At 42.4% G+C, this 11,849-nt stretch overlaps 1 protein-coding gene across 1 annotated transcript in view; it reads right to left on the bottom strand.

Annotated features, from left to right (window-relative positions):
• BRF1 (BRF1, RNA polymerase III transcription initiation factor 90 kDa subunit) overlaps window positions 1–11,849 on the bottom strand; it is a 295,119-nt gene that overhangs the window by 264,348 nt on the left and 18,922 nt on the right. The window contains exon 2 of the mRNA XM_018556478.1: window positions 7,473–7,553. Within this exon, the coding sequence (XP_018411980.1) occupies window positions 7,473–7,553 (81 nt within the window). The remainder of the gene's footprint in view (window positions 1–7,472; window positions 7,554–11,849) is intronic.

The following is an 11,849-nucleotide window of genomic DNA, read 5'->3' as shown; positions in this document are numbered from 1 at the left end:
TCTACAGATCAGCCAAAAAGGTTCTGGCTTGCACTGGGTTTTAAAATGGCCGATGAGTTTTATTTAAAAAGCCTCAGACAAAAGCACCATCTCCTAACTATATGTAATATGAATACTATGAATACTTGTATACAGCAACTGTTACGCCTGCAGAAATTATGATCTCTACAGATCAGAAAAAAAGGTTCTGGCTTGCACTGGGTTTTAAAATGGCCGATGAGTTTTATTTAAAAAGCCTCAGACAAAAGCACCATCTCCTAACTATATGTAATATGAATACTATGAATACTTGTATACAGCAACTGTTACGCCTGCAGAAATTATGATCACAAATACAATTCTTTAAAAACTCCAGAACATGTAGAGCGCGGAGAGGCTGAAAGTGTTTAGATAGGACAACAGGTTTGTTGCTCTATGGAACAGTTCACAATGACAAAAACGATGGAAATATTTATATTTGAAGACACAAATAACTTCACCACCTGCATTTGGCAATCCAGAGCCCGATTCAAGGTCACTGTATAAAAGAACATGATGTCACTTCACTGTGTTACAGCACCCCTGATACGGGAAGAAGCCTCCATGGGGATCTAAGGCCCACCATGACTAGCTCTAATGATTCAGCTCCACTTGGACAACTGGGTCTTGTAAGGGTTAACTTGCAAAACAATAAAACCGATGTTGGCGTTGGAAGAGTGCACTGTTGCTTCGAGAATTTCTTACCATGCAGTATGAAGGAAGATCATTCAGCAATCGTTCACTTGTCTTCCCATCTAAACCACAAACTAATCAGCAGGTAGGTACCCACAAGTGTAGATACCAGAACCAGTATGGGCAGATCTGTCACCACCAATGATAATCGAGGAGCTATGTATGGCTGACCCTAAGGTGACTCTGTCATCAAAAAAACAACACTGAAGTTGAGAACTCCATTTTTATTTTTTTTAAAGCCCTTTTTTTCTTTTAAAAATGCAATAACTTGCCAACTTTCCATTGATGTCCTTCTCACACGCTCCGTTTAGACCAACGATGCTGGTCCTCTTGTGCACTGAATGTTGGTGGGCTTCCTGTGAGCCCATAACATCACTGACACTCCACCTGGGGCAAGTCATAATGCCAGCCTAGACTGACAAGAAAATAATGCAGACAAAAGCAGCCAGATCAATATGCGACCCCATTACTGGCATCATTTTGGACCGCCTATTGCTGAAGAAGAGCAAAGGAGAAGAAGGACCCTATGCATTAAGCAACCAGCCGGAAGACAGCTGAAAGAAAAAAGGATACTCCACATAAAATCAATTTCTCTCCGTTCAAGGTACAAAATCCCCTGCACTCCATACAGCGTACAGACCTTGATGAAAGGCTTGTGCTTGAAGTGATATCACTGATGGCGCCGTGTCAGATACAGTCCATAATAGAAGTCAACAGCACTCAGTGAGTGCTGGCGACTTCTATTATGTACTGCGTTCATTCAAGGACACAGCGGACATCTGAATTTCTAACAAAAGGGTTATAGCGCCACTTTCATCAGTAGGACACTAGGCAAAAAATAGCATAGCCTAGGGGAAGCCTCTGATGGTGCCCATCATCTGCTACAGGCAGCCTAGTATACTTATTTTTTTATTAATAAAGAAGGGGGGAATAGGGGAAAGAGCAGAGTACTATGGAGGGAAGGGTTAGGATAATAGAGATGGCTTTAATCTAAAACTGCAATTTTTTCACGTTTTCACTTTTCGCCCAATCTGCAATCTGGGTCACTGTTAGGGAGGAGGGATGAAACACCCCTAACACCACAAGAGGGGATTTTCCAGCCCTGAACCAAAAAAACTGTACCATAATTTCTAGTTCTTAGCAAGAGTGCGGTGTTAGAATTTCTGTTTTGTTATTTGCAAAAGTGTGTGTGGCCATGTTTACCTGGGAAAAGCCGGCTTTACACTGGAAACAATTCGGGCGGCAGTAAAGCCATTGGATTGCTTCTAGGAACCAGAAAACCTGCAACCCCCCCTGCGTCTGACACCCCCGCCTTGTTTACCAGACTCCATTGCCCTTCCTGCGGGCCCGGGTCCGGCATGGCGGGTGACTTCCTCCCTGCTGAATGAAACCAGAAGCAACGATGATTTAAATCGCTTATGGTTTCTGAAGAAGCTGATTAGACACAGATCGAGGGCTGCAAAGGTGACATTAGGGGTCTAACAGACCCCTAATTTCTCCTTAAGAAGAAGCACCAGTTATCACCAAAGTGCTATCACACAGTGGGCTTACAAGACCCCTATGTGATTGTAATGAAGTACAAAAATAAGAAAAAAAAGGTAATAATAAAGTAAAATAAATGAAAAAAACACCTCAAAATTTTTTTTTAAAGTCCGCCCTCTGCAAATACTAACACAGACACGTGTCCCATGCGCATAAGCACAAAAACAATGACTGTATTGCACGTTGTGGCACGAGAGTATGAGCAATAATTCTAGGGCCAATATTCATGGTCAACTCTAAATTGACGACCTGCAAAGGATTTTAAAGCGTCACCTATGGACAATTTGGGGTATCGTAGTTTTTAGCCATTTCAACGTTTTTAAGCTTGGCATGTTGGGTATCTTTTTACTCAGCACAACCTCATCTTTTATATTTTACAAAAAAACGTGTGTATTATATTGTGGTTTGTGCACTAAAATGAACTCGGTTCCTTCCGCCAACTGAAACATCCTGTAGTGACATATGAGACGATGAGTCACCACAGAGTGCAGTAGGAGGAGCAGGGGCCCATCTAACTAATTCTCTTAGGGGATTAGCAGTCAGTCCAGTATCGTACAACTGAACACTGATTCATGCAGATTTAAAAGGGAAAATTCTGCTAAATGTTCTGCTTAACGTTTACCAAAGTTGCGCTTAGCAATAAAAAAAAGAATTCAAGTTAAATCAGCAACACATGTGTTCAGCTTTAAAAATGGAAATAAAATGAGAATAATCTGTGAGAAGATTAAGAGTGAAAGCTATTTGTAAGACCATAGCAGGGTAACCGCTAGGCTTTCCAAAGAAAGGAATCTAATTTTAAAAGCATCTATTTTTAATCCACAACAACTGGAACTGACTCAACATTCTTGGGGTAAATTTCTGGGCCCGGCAAACACAAAGAAATGCAGAGAAGAACAAAAGAAATTCCTTCGGACCTCTAGTTATTCGTTAGGATTCCACCTACTGGGTATGCAAAAGAGTCTGGTCACTTGTCCTGAACGCAGTGCAAGTACAATGATCTTGCAAGCCTCCAAAATACTTCCGTGTTAACAGCCCACTAACTGTAAATGACAAGCTGGTTTATGTCAAACACGGTTTAATAACATTCATGGCTAACACGGTTTAAATAGCATTTATGGGTAAACATGTTGTATCGGCTTAGCCGAACACAACATATTTAAAATGAAGCTGGTTTAGCAGATAACAGCATTTTTAATCACACAGCTCACTTCCTCTGTGTTAATCCACACAAGAAAATAATCAGTTGTCTTTGAGATATCTGCTTTTGTCTGTTGTGACACATAGCAGTAAAGCTGGTCATACACAGAGCGAATTGCGGACTTTCTTGGTGAACCATCTTAAATTTTCTCCAGGGGCGGCCCCGTCAGGAGCCTCTCGCTCGGCATCCTTCGATCAGAAAATATAAGGAGTTGAGCAGAAAAATTTCATCTGAACAGTGATTGCAGCCAATCAGCAAGTCACTGCTTGAGTATTCCAACAGTGGCCCACTCGCCACTATTAGAATTCAATAGCCTAATGAGGGGGGCGGACGGGAGGTTCCTCTATCTACGCTGTTAGCTGCTGGGCTGAATGATAAATATCAGTGTATGGCAGACAACATGGCAAACTGACATCAATGGTAAATATCTCAGTGTGGGTATGGGCACTTTAAGAATCTTATTGGGAAGTGTCACACAAGTGATTTTACAGCAGCAATTTGAAGCAGCTCCGAAATTGCTCTCCTTAACTCGTTGCTAGTGAAGCAGAATAAACGACAGATCAACAGCAGGAAGCTGGCTGGAAAATAGGTTTATTCGGCTGGTAACAAGCAGCAATTCAGGTGTGTTCAAAGAATATTGCCACATAGGTGTCATTTATAAGCATTTGGACAACAGAACAGACAAAAAAAGGCTTTTAACCTCTTGTCCGTGTGGAGATGGAAAACAGGTACATCCTCTACAGGGACTGTAGTAGTCTTGTTTAAACAAGAGATGGCAGGGTCTACTCTAGGGAGTGCCCACTTCCTAAGAAAGCCATCTTCAATAGGATATTGCTGGCCAAACTGGGGGGTAGATAATTTCCCAGTGAAAAAAATTGTGTAAAAGAGAAATTCTCTCAGAGCTGAGAGAATATATCCAACACCGAAGGACAGTAGCAAAAAACTGAGGCAGGCTGGGAGTGGGAGGGGTTATGCCGGGCTGCCCTGCAGCTTTGATTGATTTGAGTCCAATCATCTGAAGGTAGCTGCATTACCCAGTGATCTAAGGATTGAACTCTGTGTTCTTTGAGGTACAATCAAAAATTAATTTTTCTTTCCTAATTTGCTTTACTTACCATTTATTTAAAAAAAAAAAACCCCAAGGAAATGTATAAACATTGGGGTAAGACTACAAACACTGAAAGGTATATTGTGCAAAACGGAGACATCGCCGAAACAAAAAAAAGCCCTCAGACACTCCTCAAGGGGATTCAGGAAGAAAAAAAGACCAAGAAACTCAAGTGGTTAAGACAGTATTACAGCTGTCTACAAAACTGGAGAATTCTTTACCGAAAACAAAAAAAAATGCTCTTGCACTTGGCATAGGAACAAATGTCTTCCCTCTGGCATATACTCTTGCCAATACTGGATGCTTTAATAATAAAAGGTAGTTTTCAGGAGTAATGCTGATCCTGCTGTAAATCAGCTGTGTTTATGGCTCTGTAATAGACTGCCATTATAACATTTGGCTGTGTAATACAGCAGTGCTGCGTTTTCCTTCCCCGAGTGTCATACCCAATTAGCAATATACAAGGGCAACTATTCACATTGCTAACTGCTGGAGAGAGATTTCTGCTGAGTCTACAGTCACCGGTGGATGACAAAACACTGCAAGCGGGTCATGCTCAGACCAAACAATGATGAGATGGTAAATATGGCAAGCACACAAAAAAAGACTGAACTCTCAGTCTTCAGCGACGTATAAATCTCATACAATTAGTCTCAGGACACAGCTTCAGCACATAATGTTAAATAGACCTACATAACTGCTTGAAGTAAAGCATAGGTTTTACTCTGTGAGACCCCCTGCTGCCCCCCTTATGAACTCATGGGTCTTGAATTTAAACAACATATCTAGATAGATGGGTTTATGTTCCTTTCATACAAAACCTGCGAGTGCCACTTCCACTGTTACACTGGACCATTTGTATTTACTTGTCGAGTAAGCAGTACTTACAGTATTTATAGCATGTAAATATATATATTAGAGGTGCACTCAAATTACATTTTGAAACTAAAAATCTAAAAATTGTCAGGACGAAACCGGAAAATATATTTTTTTCTAACCTTTTAAATTTGTTTTGTTAATTTTTTTTTTCTAAACTTTTTTTTTTTTAATAAATATTTTTTGTTTTTAACTTTACCTTTGGGGGCTCTGGGAAATATCAGGGATCTAAACAGAAATGGAAAAAGAGATTGAGTCCTCAATCTCTTATTCTGCAACTCCTGTTATGAATGAACAGGAATCCTCTATACCGAGTGTTCCTGTTCATTCGTAACTTGTGGAGATAGTATGTTTACTATGTCATCAATCATGAATGAACTGGAAGTGATGTAGATCACTTCCTGTTCATTCATAATTGGGGACACAGTAAACATACTATGTCCCCAATTATTTACAAGCAGTCAGTGATCAGCTAATCACAGAGTGCTTTTACCCGCTCTCCATCCTGACTCGCTGTCACGGGAGGCTGAGCCGGCGGGCCTGGTCTCCTGTTACAGCTGACAGCTGTCTCTGCCCCCACACCGCTTTCCATCCTGATCCGTCACAGGAGGCCGAGTAGGACGGTGCAGGAGGAGAGCTCAGCCTGCTGTGACATCGCGGCTCACAGCGCTCTCCTATCTATACTGCTCAGCTGGCTTGCATTCTTCCCATAGTGCATCCTGGTGCCATCTCTTCCCCAGTTAAGTGACACACATGCACCGAGCCATCCACATGATGTAAAAGAAAGTGTGATTCATCAGACCAGACCACCTTCTTTCACTCCATGGTTTAGTTCTGATGCTCACATACTCATTGTAGGCGCTTGGCAGTGCACACATGGGCACTCTGACCGCTCTGCAGCTCCATATGTAACAAACTGCGGTGCACTATGTGTTCAGACTCCTTTCTATCAGAACCAGCAATAACTTCTTCAGCAATTTGAGCTATGGTAGCTCTTATATTGGATCGGACTACACCGGCCAACCTTCGCTCCCCACATGCATCAATGAGCCATGGGCTGCCCATGACCCTGTTGCCGGTTCACCGGTTTTCCTTCCTTGGACCACTTTTGGTAGGTCCTGATCACTGCAAACCAGGAACATCCCACAAGAGATGCAGTTTTGGAGTTGCTCTGACCAGTCGTCAAACCTTCAGAATTTGGTGAAGGCTGCTGGTCAGATCTCCCTCTGACCGGCAGTGGCGAAGGAGCATGGAGCCAAATTTCTTTTCATTCAGGAAGCCAGGCAATGGGTTATGACACGCCTCTCGGCTTCCCATTTGGCTAGGGAGCCGGCTTCACTTGTTTCTAGGCAGCCTGGCTTCCTAACCAATCGGCACGTAATGACCCGCCTGATTGGTCAGGAAGCCAGGCTGCCTAGGAACAAGTGAGGCCAACTTCCTAGCCAATCAGGAAGCCGGGTGGCATGTCATGACTCACCTTCCGTCTTTCTGATTGGTCAGGAAGGCAGGCAGCATCGGAAAGTGAAGCTGGTGTTCTTTCAATAGAACACTGGCTTCCAAGGCAATCAGGAAGATGGGCGACAGGTCATGATCCGCCGCCTGACTTCCTGATAATCGGGGCACACGGTACTGGTATTGAAACTTGGTATCAGCGAGTGCCGAAAAAAATATATATTGGTACTTGTATTTGATACCGAAAAACCAGTACTGGTGCATCAATAGTGCTTATATTATCTTGCGTCATATACTCGGAAGGAATTCTTGATCTGCATACTTGTTCCAGATCAGTGAGACTAAATCCATAGGGAAAGCATAATAGCCAAGCAAATAACATTTTTAAACAGAGATTAGCAATGAAAGCCCTTGTATTCCCATGTATACTCATGATGGGCTTCCATTTATGGTCTCCTATAATCATTTATTGATCACACCATAAATGTTAACAAATTAATTTGATTTGTACAAAAGCAGAAAAGAAAAAAAAAAACACTGCAGCATTTTACATCCAGGGAAGATGAAGATATAAGATCCGTGTACCGTTTTGAAGCGTCTGGGCACGAGATTCCTTTCCCAAATTTGTATGAAATCCAGTACCAAGCGATGGGGTTTTACCAGTACCTGAAAGAACAAAGGAAAACAGTTTCAGCGGGCTTCTTTTATCATCTAATAGAACACATAAATCCTGTCAATACAGAGGACATAAACTGACAAAGGAATGTGTTCTTCCTACAGTCCGAATGCAGAAATCTCTGTAATTTCCAATTCAAATAAAAAGGTATTCAAGGAGACAAGGACCTAAAAGCAGGAAGTTACAGGTCTCCAGAAGTTACCATGAGCAAATCTCTGTAATTTCCAATTCAAATAAAAAGATATTCAAGGAGACAAGGACCTAAAAGCAGGAAGTTACAGGTCTCCAGAAGGTACCATGAGCTTTAAAACATGAGGCTTTCCACATGTAATGTCGCTTTCGTTTCCGCCATCACCCACACTGTTTGGAGGCAATGTACTGGAACTCGCCAACGGAGAAGCATACATTACAGCTGGTGATTACAGATACATTTTGAACTCCCACCGGGTTACACCGATGATGACGAAGGGTTCATGTACACTAGCTGTGCAGTAAAACACAGCGTTTTACCATGCAGCTAGTGTCCGCTAAGTGGCAACTGTGTGACATGGTGCCTTGTGTCGTTACAACAAATGGCACAAGGCTGCGGTGACCACCAGTGCCATTCAGTGTGTTGCATAAAGATGCAGCATGTCTACATTTTTCGGCCCCGCATGACGCATCACACCAGCACTGGGGAGTAAACAGGGTGCATGGAACACAAAGGTTTTCTATGTGTGCTAGCAGTAACCAGTGTTGATCCGGTGTGGAAAAATGCCGGTCACTTCTGTTTGTGTGAATGGTCCTTAAAAGTACCTGCATGCTGTTTCCAATACATTGTCCAATGACACCGTGTCTGAAATACAGAGGAGGGTGTGACTTCACATACACGCAGAATATTGTCTTAAATAATAAATCCCGTTGTATTGGTCCACCTATGAGTTAGCCAGAATAGTCCCATAGTTACATTAAAGTGAATCTTGCACTCCATGCAGAAAAAAGGTAAATTATTATACTTGCCTTCCCTTGGCTCTCATACTGCCGAGAGGGACATCAATTATTTTAGCCAGGTCCAAGAGAATGCCAAAAACCCACAATTGCGGGAAAGGACGCTATGGCACAGTGCAGTAGCATCTTCTCTCAAGATTTGGGCTACAGTATTACTTGGGATCTCACTGGAAGAGGACATTACCCTTGTCTAGGTAGAAGCTGGGGGAAAAGGTAAGTATATTGTCTTTTATTCCCCACAGGTTTTTTTTTTTTACATTTCTGTGCAGGGAACATTTAGGTGCATGGTCTGTTTTAAAGGCAAGACCCATAAAATGAGCTAGAAGTAGTCCCAGCCACATCCTGACCTCACAGGAAGTGGACGGAGCTTCAGGCTAAAAAGAGTAGTGATGAGCCTGGGCTTGGTGCAAATCCAGTTCAACTCAAAACTGTAACCTACACACCCCCAATTAGCTGTGGCAGACGCATTATCCATCCTGAAGCTACCCGTCATAAAAGGGCAGGGAGTGCCCCCATCGCAACTGCCACCACTAATTGGGTTAGGACTGTGGTGGTCATACTTTTGAGTGGGCTTGGGCGACCTTAGGCGAACTGGGTCTGCACCAAGCCTACTAAAATGAAGTCTGAGGAAACTGAAACCTGCTGGCCACGATATGCAGATATGACTGCAACAACTGACAGCCTGCCGATCCATTGATGCTCTGAGATGGGTATAGGATGTGATGGGTGAGTGTACTGAGTGTATTGTGGAGTGTCCTCCAAATTCCATCCAGTTTCATCAATGAGAACACTTTTCTAGTAAATATTATAAGGAATTACATTACAGTTAGTTATGGCTATAATGTTTTGGCTGGAGTTACAGGCTAGGCTAGATGCTGGCAGGATGAAACACTAACCAGCTACTTTCAATTTCGTATAGAACTCGGAGCCCATACAGACTAGGCAGCTGGATGAAGGTTTTCTTCTATTAAAAGGTACCCCTGTATATTTACATATTGGCAGTACACCAGCTCTCCTTTGCAGCTCTGCAGTTTGAGCACAAGTACACTTATCCCTTAATGAAAAGATAAAAGGCTTGCAGTCCTCAAATAAAAACACCCAAACTACTTTGTGCGGGAGGTTTATTTATTTAACTTGCTTAATCAACTGTGGGGATTGGCAGATTCTCATAAAGATTGTGCTTTTAAGCCTGTTGATCATGCTGTTAAGTAGCCGACAAAGCAAAGCAACTTCTTGGAATAGGAGATCTAAAAGAAACATTGCCATCTAGAGCGCAAGAAGCTAAATGCAAGAACTAGGGAGAGGTGTGCTCCAACATGGGGCGCCGCGCAATACCGACAAATGTACCAATTACTGCAATACAGCATTACAGGGTACCTAAATTGTATGTATTTCTCACTATGCTGCGAGAGTTGCATGATAATCAGCTTTGCAAATATTATTTATTTACTCTATTCCATAATGCATGGACATGATCTTGAAGCTACCACTGGGAGCATTTACGTTTTGCTTGATGCCATGTGGGAGCTGCAGAAATGTTGTGCCTTAAGAACATTCCATAGTTTGCTCTAGATACCTTCAAAACCACCACAGGACATTATGAAAAAAAATGTTTATTGGATCCTGTTCAATCAGACAGGAATGGTCTGCCACACTTGCGGTGAGATAGGATCAGGATCAGCGTTGCGCATATACAATGATAAAATACGGGTGGCTTGATGAGCAGATGTCATTGCAAACTAGACATATGATTCTCATCAGCCAGATTTGCATAGGCCTCTAAGATAAGAAACCTTTTAAAAAGCTTAAACTCCAGCTAAATAATGTTTAGTTTGAGTGAGGAAGCGTTTACATTTCTATATGTGCCTTCATAGGGAAGATATTATCTTGGTATTAGAACACAAAGCCAAAAAGGTCTAGACCAGGGGAAGGCAACCTTAGCTCTCCAGCTGTGCTGAAACTACAAATCCCATGAGGCATTGCAAGCCACAGGCATGACTCCCAAGGTTGCCTAGCCCTGGTTTAGTGCAAAAAAAGTTCAGAAATCCTAGAGTAAGGTCTCGTTCACACCTAGGCGTATTGCATATGCGCGACCGTCGCGTGTCTTTTTACAGCGATTCGCGGTAAAAAGGTCGCGCGACCGTCGCGCGTTTTCGAAGGCTACTTGGCTGTATCCCAATGAAAACACGCAACAAAACGGCCCAAAGTAGTACATGTACCTTTTCAGGCGTGGGCTGTTTTGTAGCGCGTTAGGGACGGGCGGAAATACGCCAAGGTGGGAACGAGACCATTGAATACAATGGGATTTATATTTGAGCGTTTTGTAGAGCGTTCGTCGAGCGTAGAACGCGCTACAAAACCTTCAGGTGTGAACGGGGGCTTAGAATTTAGAAAACACCAAAAGGTCCACTTAAGCAGCTGCTGAACCGGCAACCAGAGCAAAACATTTCAAATTTGTTTATCTCTTTTCCAGGTCATCATGAGCAAAAAACAGATGAAGGGGGCCTCTTGGAACACACGAAACCCGTTGGCTGTTTTTTTAAAAACGAGTATTGTGGCAAATAAACTTTATCTGGACAGTCAACATTATATCTTGTTGCTCTATCTTCAACAAACCTTGAGCAATAAAACCTGACAGAGGCTCTAATCCTGTTCCCAATGTATCCCAAACAAAATAAAAGGTTTTGGCAGCAACGGCGCTTTCAACCCAAGGTTTAAAGCAGGGGTAGCCAAACTCAGGCCCTCCAGCTGTGGGGAAACTACAAATCCTCTTTTATATTTCATTAAAAAAATGGGTAATTTGTTGTGTTTTGGGGCATTTAATTAAATTTGTCACTAAATTTTGGGGTTTAATAAGGAGTTGCGCTAATATTGCGCAACATAAAAATTTTCAACTACCACCATTTTATTCTATAGGGTCTTGGCATTCAGAAAATATATAATGTTGGGGGGTTTTACGTCATTTTCAGGCCTAAAATGTGGAATATAACATGGGTGCAAAAAATGGAAAAAGGGCCTCAGTCATGAAGGGGTTAAAGGAAAACACGCTGTGTAGATGAAGAGGGCTAAATGAATGTAGCGTGTTCAAAGCAACACTCCCCTGGCTAAAGAAAAAGTAATTTCAGATTCAGACCCAGCTGCAAAACCTTGGGGACAGTGAATAGGGGGCGACATCACATTAACCCCTTCATGACTGAGGCCCTTTTTTCATTTTTTGCACCCATGTTATATTCCACATTTTAGGCCTGAAAATGACGTAAAACCCCCCAACATTATATATTTTCTGAATGCCAAGACCC

The sequence above is a fragment of the Nanorana parkeri genome, unplaced genomic scaffold (genome assembly GCF_000935625.1).
Source record: "Nanorana parkeri isolate BGI_ZX_2015 unplaced genomic scaffold, ASM93562v1 scaffold12, whole genome shotgun sequence".
NCBI lineage: Eukaryota > Metazoa > Chordata > Amphibia > Anura > Dicroglossidae > Nanorana > Nanorana parkeri.
Note: the sequence above shows the minus strand (reverse complement) of the source record. Positions and strands in the feature narration are given on the sequence as shown.